This window comes from Phacochoerus africanus, chromosome 8, assembly GCF_016906955.1.
Source record: "Phacochoerus africanus isolate WHEZ1 chromosome 8, ROS_Pafr_v1, whole genome shotgun sequence".
Taxonomy (NCBI): Eukaryota; Metazoa; Chordata; class Mammalia; order Artiodactyla; family Suidae; genus Phacochoerus; species Phacochoerus africanus.
The window spans coordinates 55,043,981-55,056,964 of NC_062551.1; the positions used below are offsets into that span (position 1 = coordinate 55,043,981).

General features: G+C 46.8%; 1 protein-coding gene across 1 annotated transcript in view; it reads right to left on the reverse strand.

Moving 5' to 3' along the window:
- Nucleotides 1-8,649, reverse strand: part of IZUMO2 (IZUMO family member 2) — a 33,775-nt gene extending 25,126 nt beyond the window's left edge. The window contains 4 exon segments of the mRNA XM_047791355.1: nucleotides 1,867-1,947; nucleotides 3,892-3,978; nucleotides 8,146-8,220; nucleotides 8,408-8,649. Coding sequence (XP_047647311.1) covers nucleotides 1,867-1,947; nucleotides 3,892-3,978; nucleotides 8,146-8,220; nucleotides 8,408-8,639 — 475 coding nt within the window. The 5' untranslated portion in view covers nucleotides 8,640-8,649.
- Between the last annotated feature and the right edge of the window lie 4,335 nt (nucleotides 8,650-12,984).

Here is a 12,984-nt window from a genome sequence, read left to right on the forward strand (position 1 = left end):
TTCAAAATGTATCCAGAATCCGATCCGCCTCCTGGGCTACCGACCAGGTTAAGGTCTCAGCACCGCAGCTCTGCAGGAGCTCCCTGCTTCTCCTACACTTCCCCAAGTGGCCACCAGAGGGCGCAATTAACACCTAGCTCTGCTCATGTCCCTCTTGGCTCAGAGCCTTCCAGCGGCTCAAGTCCTCAGCATGGTCTACCAGCCCCTGCATGATCTGGTTACCCTGTAACCAACCTATCATCCTCTTCTTCATTCACTCGGCTTTGGCCACACTAGCTTTCCTCTTGTTGCTCAACCTTGGATCTTTGCACCTGCTGTTCCCTTTGCCGTTCACACTGTTCCTCACTGCCTCACTTCCTTTAAGTCTCAACCATCATTTCTTCAGAGAGGTCTCACCACCTACACTCTCTGGAGTAGCACTGCCCCTCTCCCTGGGGAACTTCCTAAGTGTTCTGTTTTGTTGTCATTACAGCACTACTGCTATCTGTAATTAGTCCATTTATTTGTTCATGTAAATATCATCTAACAGTGGTTCTCATCCGGGGACCATCCCCCACCCTCCATTCCCAGGGGACCTTGGAAATGTCTGGAGGCTGGAAATGACTGTCACAGCTTTGGTTGGTGGGTACTAACTGGCACCAAATGGGTAGAGGCTAGGCTGCTCAACATCCTGCAACACATAGGACGGCCTCAGAATGAAGAATTATCCAGCCCCAATGGCAATAGTGCCAAGAGTGAGAAACCCTGGTCTCATCGTTCACCCCATTAAAATGCAGGTTCTATGAGATATTTGTCTGCCACTCTGCTGATCCTCAGCTAGGGGCATTATAAGGTGCTCAGAATATTTGTTGTAGTTAAATAACATCCCAAGAGAGCCAATACGTGAATCCTTCGTTTTCAACTAATCAATGTCATGGGGGGGGAATGATAAGAGAAACTCTTCTAAGATTAAAAAACAGTGAAAAAACCCCTAACAATTGAACGATATGAGAAGTCCTTTCCTTGGATCCTGGTTTGAATGAAATCAGCTGTGAAGATATTCTGGGAAAAATTCGGGAAGTTGGAAAAGGGACCTGGAATTATTTGATATTGAAGAATTGTTGTTGACTACAGATGTGATAAATTCATTTGAGTAATAAAAAAAATGGAAAAAAAAAATTGTTGTTGGGTTTGTTGGGAATGGCATTGTGGTTGTGGGAGAAGTGTCCCTTTTGGAGGTCCCCACTATTTATGGGTGAAAACTCATGATGCCTGATTTCTTTTAAAATATTACGACAATAAATAAGTGAAGCGAATGTGCAGGCACGTTCATTGTCAAGGTAATTTGATAGAAAGTGACCCTTTAGAGTGTGTGACCAGCAAATCCTCTCTGAGGAGGATGACTTTGAGACTTACTGATGTATGGGGGTGAGAGGAACAGTGTGACAGAGAGCGGGAACAGCATGTGAAAAGATTTAGCATGACTATTCAATCTTGATGGATATATAGGAGTTCATTGAACAACTCTCTGGGCTATAAAGATATATATATTTAGTATATTATATATTTTATATATATATTTAAAGTCTCTGGATGAATGAATGAATACATGAGTAAATTCAGTATCCTCAGGCTCCCCAAGTATGGCACTGGCTAAAAATAAAATCTAGCCCTTGTCATTCTGGCTTTAGAGACATTTTAAAGTCATAGAGGATTTTTTTCATCAGTAGGGGGAAAATGAATTTCAGAAGGTGGAAGCAACTTCCAGGCCACTCTGTAATCACTAGCTAAGGGCAGAGTTCAAGGCCAAGTGGGGAAGACCTCAAAAGCCTTATTCACTGAGATGTGCTGTCTTCACCTTCCATCCTTCCCTACCCAGGAGCTTACCGAAACAGTAGTTTTCTTTGACGCATTTGGGACTAATCCTCTGGCAATGTAAACAATCCAAGACCTCGTCTTTCAGCAAGACTGAGCAAGAGGAAAGGGAGAAACGGCATAAGGGCGGACATCAGAGGACTGGCAGGGGCAGGAGGGCAGAAGGGGAAAGAGGAGAGGAGGCTCTTGGCTCTCCTGAATTCGGACAGTAAGCTGAGCAACAGCCCTGAGGAGTCACACTTAAAATAATATGTATAGGAGTTCCCGTCGTGGCACAGTGGTTAACGAATCTGACTAGGAACGAGGAGGTTGCAGGTTCGATCCCTGGCCTCGCTATGCCTTGGAAGCGGCCCTAGAAAAGGCAAAAAGTCAAAAATAAATAAATAAATAAAATAAAAAATACGTATAGGGAGTCCTCCTGTGGCACAGCGAATCTGTGCATTAAGGATCTGGCATTGTCACTGCAGTGGCTTGGGTCACTGCTATGGCACAGGTTTGATCCCATGCCCAGGAACTTCACATGCTGTGGGCTGGCCAAAAATAAAATAAGATAATTTGGAGTTGAATTCGGTTGTCCAGTGGACCCAACATTATTTTGGTAAACATGTAGTTAATTTTATTTTATTTATTTTGTTTTTTAGGGGCACACCTGTGGCGTATGGAGGTTCCCAGGCTAGGGGTCAAATAGGAGCTGTAGCTGCTGGTCTAACCACAGCCACAGCAACATGGGATCCGAGCCGCATCTGCAATCTACATCACAGCTCATGGCAACACCAGATCCCTAACCCACCGAGCAAGGCCAGGGATTGAACCCGTGTCCTCATGGATGCTAGTCAGATTTGTTTCTGCTGAGCCACGATGGGAACTCATAAGTTAATGTTAAATTAAATGCCTACCAACAAAATGTTTGCACTTCTCTATTCCTATTTTGCAGCCCCCTGAGGCATAGACTGGCTGCCTGCTCTCTCATCTGTCTCTTCCTCCCACACAAGACTACATTTCCCAGGCTCCTTTGCAGTAGGATGCCCCCATGTGACCACATTGTGGCCAATGGAAGGTGGGCAGATATGTGTCAGTCTTAGGCTTGGTCATAAAAAGCCCTGCAGAATTCCCTATTTACTCTCCCTTCTGAAGCTTGTTTAGCAGCTACAATACCAGGGCAACTTGGATCCTTGAGTCACCACTCAGAAGATCTGTTCAACTCTCAGTGGAATTTTGGCAAAAGAGAAATAAATCTTTCTTTTGTTATGCCTCTGAGATGTGTTTGTTTGTTGCTACAACATAGCCTATCTTATCCCAACTAACATCCCCCGAAATACTTTTTTGCAGGTTGCAATGACTTTCATAAGCCCTCAAAAATCAGATATCCCTCAGTGCCTTTGGGGTGAGGGAACCACCAGATGCAGCAGGTGTGGCAGCAGGGCTTGATTTGAGGGAGACAAAGTGCAAGGGGGCAGGAGAGTAGCGAAGGGAGGAACAGACAATAAATCCAGGACTCACGGCAAATTTTGGGATCGCAGGCTGCAAGACAAAAGAGCAGAGGTGAGTTAAGCTGGGATGGCAATTTGAGGATTTAATGGGAAGGGATGAGGAGAGGGAGGAAGGAGTGGATCTGGGGAAGGAGAGAAGGCAGTTTTGGGGAGTGGTAGAGAAAGCTGAGTCACAGGGGAGGAGAGAGAGGAGTTTGGAAGAAAGAGTGGGAGAAGGGGGTCAAGTGATAATGGGGAAGGGGAGAAGGGGGCTTAGGAGTTCCCATCATGGCTCAGTGGTTCACCAATCTGACTAGGAACCATGAGGTTGTGGGTTCGATCTCTGGCCTTGCTCAGTGGGTTAAGAATCCAGCGTTGCCGTGAGCTGTGGTGTAGGTCACAGACGCAGCTCGGTTCCCGCGTTGCTGTGGCTGTGGTGTAGGCTGGCAGCTACAGCTCCGAATGGACCCCTAGCCTGGAAACCGCCATATGCCTCAGGATTGGCCCTAGAAAAAGGCAAACAGACAAAAAAAAAGGGGGGGGGGGCTTGGTGGAGGGGGTAACAGACCTTTTAATTCATACGATCTTAAAGCCTTCTTGAGTTCCTTGATCACCCTCTCCCGAAGAGCCACCAGTTCATCCAGCAGAGGCCTGTCTGTGGAGAGAGAGAGATCCTTGGGGGGGTGGGAGGCACCCAGCAAGCCCACCCCATTGGCAGCTTCAAAAAGAAGGGAGGAGCAAACTCCTTTTCGTTCACCATCACTAAGCAAGACTGGTTATTCCTGGAGGTTCAATGGGCCAACCTATGGCCTGGGAGGTCCTGCATCTACCTTCTGATCCACTGTGGAGCCCCAGGTTAAAACCTGCCATCTTTGTTCTGTTTCTTCGTCTGGTTAAGTGGAGAAGGATGGATTCAGGCACCTTTCCTTTAATCTATCTGTTCTCTGTCTACACGCGACTCCTTCACCATTTCACCCAGCCTCGTGGTTTTGTGTCTCACCTAGGCTTGCACTGTCCAATATGGCAGCCACTAGCCACACATGGCAACTGAGCTCCCCAAACGGGCTGGTCTGAACTGGGACACGCTGTTAGTATATAAAATGTATGCTGGATTTTGAAGACACGGTGCAAAAAATAAATAAATAACTGGAAACTATCTCTGTAATCTTTCTGTTAGCTGCATGTTGAAATAATAATATTTTAGGCATTGGGTTAAATAAAACCTATTAAAATTAATTTTATCTGCTTCTGTTCACCTTTTTAAGAGGTGGCTACTAGAAAATTTATAATTATATCAGAGTTTGGGAGTTCCTGTCGTGGCTCAGGGGTAACGAACCCGACTAGTGTCCCTGAGGACTCGGGTTCAATCCCTGCCCCCCTCAGTGGGTTCGGGATCCAGGGTTGCTGTGAGCTGTGGTGTAGGTCACAGACGCAGCTCATATTCCATGTTGCTGTGGCTGTGGTGTAGGCTGGCAGCTGAAGCTCTGATTCAACCCCTAGCCTGGGAACTTTACATGCCACAGGTGGGGCCCTAAAAAGCAGAAAAATAAATAAATAAATAAATAAATAAATAAATAAATAAATAAATAAAAGAAAAAAAGAAAAAGAATACTGGAGTTCCCTGATGGCCTAGCAGTTAAGTATCTGACATTTTTGCTACTGTGGCTTGGGTGACTACTGAGCTGAGGGTTGGATCTCTGGCCCAGAAACTTCCAAATGCCATGGGTGTGGCTCCCAAAATGATAGAAGTGACTATTTGTGCCTCACACACTAGACAACACTCTCCTATATGTACTGAGGCCTCTCACGTTTGTCACCAGCCTAGCCACTCATGGAGCCCAGATGCATATATCCACCGCTCCCTTCGGGCTCTCCGCTTGGATGTCTAAGGGGCGTCTTAAAACTCCACAAATCTGGGAGTTCCTGTCGTGGCTCAGTGGTTAACAAATCTGACTAGTATCCATGAGGACGTGGGTTCGATCCCTGGCCTCGCTCAGTGGGTTAAGGATCCGGCATGGCTGTGAGCTATGGTGTGGGTCGCAGACGTGGCTCGGATCCCGCGTTGCTGTGGCTGTGGTGCAGGCCAGCGGCTACAGCTCCGATTCGATCCCTAGCCTGGGAACCTCCATATGCTGTGGGCGCAGCCCTAAAAAGACAAAAGACAAAAAAAAAACAACAAAAAACAAAACCCACAAAAAACAAAAAAAACTCCGCAAATCCAAGATTGAACCTTGACATTCTCCCTCCAAACCCACTTCCAACTCCATCTGTGAAGATGACGCCTTCTCCATGTTTCTAGTTGCTCAGACCAAAATCCTTGGTGCTTTGGCCCTTTTTTTCCTCACAGCTCACCTGCAATTTGTCATCGTGCATGGGAGCAAACCCTCTCTGTGAATATTCAAGGTAGATCCAAGAACCCATTATTATTTATTTATTTATTTTGCCATTTCTTGGGCCATCCTGTGGCACATGGAGGTTCCCAGGCTAGGGGTCGAATTGGAGCTGTAGCCACCGGCCTACACCAGAGCCACAGCAACACGGGATCTGAGCCGCCTCTGCGACCTACACCACAGCTCACAGCAACGCCCGATCCTTAACCCACAGAGCAAGGCCAGGGATCGAACCCACGTCTTCGTGGATACTAGTTGGGTTCCTCAACCACTGAGCCACGACGGAAACACCTCCCCTTTGAGTCTTTTCTCACGTGATCGTTCACTGTCTGCCTTTAAAAGGCAAGCCCCTCTCTGCTCCCAGCGTTCTTTATGCCCTGGTCCCTGCTTTATTTTTTTCTCCATAGTATTTGTCCTTACTTGACAGGTACTGTGCAGGAAAGAGTTAACTCAGCAGGTCTGAGTTGCCCAAATCCTGAACGTTCCAAAACAGTATTTGGCTCTTGCCTGGCCATGGGGAAGTAACCTCTAAGTCCTTGGAATATCCTGCCTGTTAAGCATGTCTTTCTTGGGAATCTTGATCACCTTTGCTAACAATGTGATTCGTGGTGGCAGCTTTGGGCCACATGGGAGCGACTTGACCTCTGGGGGAGGGGCTGGAGACAGAATAATTACAAGCAGCCACTTGGGGGCCCTCTGTCTATGTAAGCAACCCCCAATAACATAAGAATATAATAATAGGTGGTAAAATCATTGGCCTGGGCTTTTCAGAAACGTCATTGTCATAAAAGGCAACCGAATGCAACCACGTGATCCCACAACAGACCCAGGATTGAAAGAAAACCAGCAGTGAAGGGCGTGCTTGCGACAACTGGGGACATTGGAACGCGGACTGAACGTTAGACACAAACCTATGGGATTGATGTGAAATTTCTATTACACCCCTTGCTGAAGGTGAGCCAGGCTTTGAACCCAGAGCAGCCCACCCTTGGGGCCTCCACTGTAATTCCATACCTCTCTCAAAGGTCTGAAATGAGAACCCAACCTCCCCGTTTGTCCTCAAGCTGAGAAGAGAACTTTTGGAGTTTAATTTTAAGTCTCCAGGAAGAGACCTGAGAGTAGTCAAAACATTTAGTTTTGGACAGTTTATTGACACGTAACTCACATACTGTATAATTTACCCATTTAAAATGTACAATTCAGCAGCCGCTGCCAGAAAAAAAAAAAAAAAGTGTACAATTCGACGGCTTTTAGACTATTCACAGAGCTGTGTGGTCATCGCCACGATTTTAAAATATTCAGTAGCCCCCTCCTTAGCATGCAGTGTTTTTTTTTTTCTCGTTTTTTTTGGGGGGAGGTGTCCCCGCCCCCCCTGGCCCCGGTCATATGGAGGTTCCCAGGCTAGGGTATTGAATCAGAGCTGTAGCCGCCGGCCTATGCCAGAGACACAGCAATGCGGCATCCAAACCGCGTCTGTCACCTACATCACAGTTCACAGCAACGCCGGATCCTTAACTCACTGAGCAAGGTCAGGGATCGAACCCGCAACCTCATGGTTCCTAGTCGGATTCGTTAACCGCTGCGCCACGACGGGAACTCCAATAAGAGCAATTCTTAAAAATGGGATAAATTTAATTTTTAATATAATTAAAATGAGTATTTCCCCCAATTCTATGACTATTATGTGTATTATGTGTTCGGTATTAAAACGGGGTGGGGGGAGAAGGAAAAGAAATAAAAGACGATCGCTGTTTGCTAAGCACAGGGAAGACAAGCACACAGCACCTTCAGTCCCCTTCTCCTAGGTCAGCAGACGTCAGTATACTGATTTCACCCCCTCCCCACCCCTCTTTTAGGGCTCTTCTTTTTTTTTAATGGCCACATTCAAGGCATGTGTAAGTTCCGGGCCAGGGATTGAACCCTCACCAGAGTAAGGGCCCTCACCACAGTAGTGACAAGGCCAGGTCCTTAACCCACCGAGCCACCAGGGAGCTCCTAGGGCTCACTTTATACAAACGCACACACATTTCATAAGACACATTTTTTGCTTTTTAGGACCGCTCTGCTCCTCCCTGCTCAATCCCTCAAGATGGGGTTTACGGAGCTTAGATCCCTCCCCTCCCGCGGTCCTCAGGGCCCGCTACTGCACACCACTGTCTCAGGTTCAAAATCCTCAGCTCTGTAGTTCCCAGCTGTGCGACTTTGGAGCACGCCGCCTGTCTGAGCCTCAGTCTCCCCCTCTATAAACGGCAGATCACCATAGGGCCTCCCTTGATGAACTGTCCTAGACTCTTCTAGAACCCTGCCAGACACACACTAAAGGCTATACGCGTGTTTGCTTTTATTTTTATATGATGAGAAGGCATGGTGCACAGGTGGAAAAGGAGGCGGCGGAAGGGGGCTGGGAAAAGGCTTTCCCACTTAGCTCCTACCTCTCAGAGAATTAACCTTTAAGCTGTTTGTTTGATTCTTGATAAAGGACGCCACAAGGTCCAGCTGTTCTATCCCTGGGCGAGAAGGGAGGAAATTCCAGTAGGTCCCTCCATCTCCCTCCGGGACGGGCCCCGCCCTTCCCCTCTTGGGGGCGGGGCCCCCAGAGCCAGCATCTCCCCCGCCCGAGGCTACCCGGCTGGTCTCTTTGGCTCCACCCTCGCCCCCGCCCCCGGACTGGGCACCACCCCCCTCAGTACGCACCCACTCTCCCCACAAAGGCATTCAGCGCGTAGTCTCGGAAGAAGGGCCCCTCCATGCCCAGCAGCAGGGCCTGAGCGCGGGCCTGCAGCTGCTGTACTTGGAAGCGGCTGGGGATGAGAGCGACACGCAGCTGGCTCAGGGCCTCCAGCACCGAGCGGTCACACTGCAGGCAGCCCCAGCCTCGGCGGGCGCTCAAGCCCAGGAGCAGCACAAGGGCCAAGGGCAGAGGCATGGCGGAGGCCTTTGTGACGTCACAGAGAGAACCCGGCAGGCTCCTCCCCCAGGCAGGGGCGGAGTCAGGGAGGCCCAAGGAGAAACACTTGCGTGCGCAGGCGCGTGCTTGCAGAGCACCTACTATGTGCCAGGCACAGGACTGGGAGCGAAGGAGAGAGTCTCGAAAAACAGACGCCTCTGCCCAGGCTTCGCGTTTACAGTCATTTTTTTCAACATATGCGTATTGAGCTCCTACTGTGTGCCAGGTGCTGTTCCAGGAGCTGGGGTTAGAGCTGAGAAAACCACAAAAATCCCTGCTGTTTTCACCACTTACATTCATTAGTTCAACATATATTTACTGAGCATCTCTTACCGGCCAGTCCCTGTTCTAGGCCCGTGATGGATCACTGAGGCAAGTATTTATTATGGCCCCAACCCCTAGGAAGGAATCTGACATACAACAGTCAATAAATATTTGAGGGCGTTCTAGTTTTGGCTCAGCAGGTTACAAACCCAACCAGTATCCATGAGCATGCGGGTTCGATCTCTGGCCCCACTCAGTGGGTGAGGGGATCCAGCGGTTGCCGTGAGCTGTAGTGTGGCTTAGACCCACACCTGCAGCTCCAGTCGGACCCCTAACCTGGGAACTTCATATGCCTCAGGTGCTGTCCTAAAAAGCAAATAAATAAATCAATATTTGGAAAAAAGTCAGTTTCCATTTCTGTCTGTTTCCTCCTCCCTAAAATGAGGATAAAAATATACCTACCTTATCCCAAGGGTGCAGTGGTGTTCCCTGGTGGCCCAAAAGTTTAGGATTTCTCACTGTCACTGCTGTGAATGGGATTTGATCCCTGGCCTGGGAACTTCCGCATGCCATGAGCACGGCCAACAAACAAACAAAAAACCCACAAACGAAAAACCCCAAAACAAAAACCGAAATCTGAACTTTAAATTGTATTGGGCTGTAATGGATTTAAACTTAGATTGCAAAAAATGGATTCTCAATTCAGTTATTGAGAACTCCTTAAACATGTTTGGAAGAACTGAAGTATGTGATCTACTACTTCAACTGTAAAAGGTATGAAATCTAAAAAGAGAGAAAGTGTCATTAATGAAAAAATCAGTGTTGGAATTGACCTGTGCTGTCCTAAGATCATTTTAAAGGTTCAGTGCAGTAAAAGGTAAAAAACTTTTTTTATATTAGTTGCACTTTGAAGTGATACTATTTTGCTGTATTGAGTTAAATAGAATATAATTAATGTCACTGTCCATTTTTACCTTTTTCATGTGGCCAGCAGAAATCTGATTACTTAGGGGGTTTGAATTATATTTAAATTGAACATCGCTGGCCTCGCACATAATGATGCTTAATAGGTATCATTTGAAGTGAATCAGATGTGATTAAATTAATTGGGGTATAAAGGGGAGAATCACTTAAGGTGTCATGGGGTGCTCCCTGAGTCTTTCTCCCCATTAACCTCATTAAATTTAATCACATCTGATTCACTTCAAATGATCCCCTTTAGGCCTCATCCCTGTGCTTGGCAGGAGAGAAACAGGAGAGAATTTCGCTTGGGTGTGATCACCGCCTTGTGGTCTAATCAGCCCATGACACCTTAAGTGATTCTCAACCAAAGCCCCCAGTTAATTTTATCCCAGCGAATTCAATGCACATGACACCTACCAGGGACCAAGTGCGTGCTAGGCCAGCAATAGAGGAGAGAATTTCAATCGGGGGACTTCACAAGCCTCATTTGAGCAAGTATCTACCACCATTAGCTCCCGAACACCGGACCAAACCAAGAGCTTCCCAAATGCTATACAATGAAACATATCACCATCTGAAAAAACTGCATAACTCAGTTAACTATTATTTTGCAAATGAGCAAACATGATGTGACAAAATCACTTTAAGTGATTCTCCCCTTTAGCCCCCAGTTAAGTGATCTCAGCTAATTCAATGCACATGAGACCTATGGGCGAAAGATCCATTCAAAGTGCAATACAAAGTTAATTGTATTTAAGTACATGAAAAGTTCATGGGCAAGGTTTCAGGTTCCAAACTGAAAGGGCCTTTAAACTTTGTCAAATTTTGGTGTGATAGTAAAGCACATCCACAATTATTGGAGGAAGACATTGCAATACACCTCTGCTTCCCAATCTCCTCCCAAATCTTATCTGAGACCAGATTCTCATCAAACAAAACACTGTATGGCAGAATGAATGCAGAAGCTGGTATGAAAATCCAGTTATATTCTATTAAACTAGAAATTAAAGAGATTTGCAAAAATATTTTTTAAGAATTTCGCTGGGTGTGAGCACCCCCTTGTGGTCTAATCTTCCCATTACACCTTAAGTGATTCTCCTCTTTAGCCCCGGGTTAATCTATCACACTTAATTCAATTCGAATGATACCTATTACTCACTATCTGTGCGCTGGGCCAGCAATAGAGATAATTTCACCTGGATGTGAGCAGTTCGTGCATAATAGGTGTCATGTGAATTGAATTAGCTGTGATAAATTAACATAAATTAACTGGGGGCTAAAGGGCAGAATCATTTAAGGTGGAACTGGGTGAGTAGACCATCAGGGGGTGCTTACACCCAAGCCAAATTCTCCCCCCTCCCTCTCTCTGGCCAAGCACACAATTGGTGCCTAATAGGTGTCATGTGCATTGAATTCGCTGTGATAAAATTAACTGGGGGCTAAGTGCCTAATAGGTGTCATGTGCACTAAATTAGCTGAGGTCAATTAACTGGGGGCTAAAGGAGAGAATTACTTAAAGTGTATTGGGGTGATTAGACCACCAGGGGGTGCTCACACCCAAGCGAACTTCTCTCTTCTTTCTGGCCGAGCACACAGTTGGTGCCCAATCGGTGTCATGTGCAGTGAATTAGCTGTGATCAATTAACTGGGGGCTAAAGGGGAGAATCACTTAAAGTGATTTTGTCACATCACATATTGCTCATTTGCAAAATAATAGTTAACTGAGTTATGCAGTTTTTTCAGATGGTGATATGTTTCATTGTATAGCATTTGGGAAGCTCTTGGTTTGGTCCGGTGTTCGGGAGCTAATGGTGGTAGATACTGGCTCAAATGAGGCTTGTGAAGTCCCCCGATTGAAATTCTCTCCTCTATTGCTGGCCTAGCACGCACTTGGTGCCTAGCAGGTGTCATGTGCATTGAATTCGCTGGGAAAAAATTAACTGGGGGTTACGTGCCTAGTAGGTGTCACGTGCATTGAATTAGCTGCGATCAATTAAGTGGGGGCTAAAGGGGAGATTCACTTAAAGTGTATTGGGGTGATTAGACCACAAGGGGATGCTCTCACCCAAGCGAACTTCTCTCCTCTTTCTCTCTGGCCAAGCACACAGTTGGTGCTTAATAGGTGTCATGTGCACTGAATTAGCTGTGATCAATTAAGTGGGGGCTAACGTGGAGAATCACTTAAAGTGAGTGTATTGGGGGTGATTAGACCACACGGGGGTGCTCACACCCAAGCGAAATTCTCTCCTGTCTTTCTGGCCAAGCACACAGTTGGTGCCTAATAGGCATCATTTGAATTGAATTCAGAGTAATTAAATGGCGGTTAATGGGGAGAATCACTCAAGGTGTAATGGGGATGAATAGACCACAAGGTGATGCTCACACCTGAGTGGAATTCTCTCCCCTTTCCCACCTGATAACATCTCACAATAGGCTTCCTGCTGCCCTAGCCTACTTATCTCAGAATTAACCATTTGTAATAGTAGCTATTGCGATGCAGACATCATTTGAGATATGAACAGACAGATGAATTTGCCCATCGTTTCCTCTGACCCTATTCCCAAGCCTCAGGCAGGCAGTGCATCCAGGGGCTCTCCGCCCCTGAGAAGGAAAACAAAGGTTGGAAAACAAAGGCTGCAAATTCCTCAGCTTCTAAGTGGAAAAGCCTCAGGTCCAGGTGTGAAGCCGAATCAGGAAGCAGAACCGGTTTTGTTTCTCTCCTGCTGTAGCCACGCTAATGCTAAGGTGCCATTTGGTAAATCTTTGTTAACTTAATTACCTGCAGATTTCACAACCCAGAACTTCCACTGTCTTTGGAGAAGAGGCTGAAAAATTTCTCAACGTGGATCCACCAGGGGCAAAGATGTTGTTCCCAGCTCTGTTTATGGTGGTGGTGGTGGGGAGGGTAATTGTGAAAGGCAAGCAGGTGCTATCCCTGGGGATGGAGAAGGTGCCCCTGGGGGGCATTCAGAGCTGAGGCTGCAACAATCTAGGATGCACCCAGCTTGAATACACCTGATCGAAAGTAATAAGAAACAGAGTGAGACCTACAACCCAATGCCGTGGATGTAAATTTTAAATTTGGACGTCCCAAACA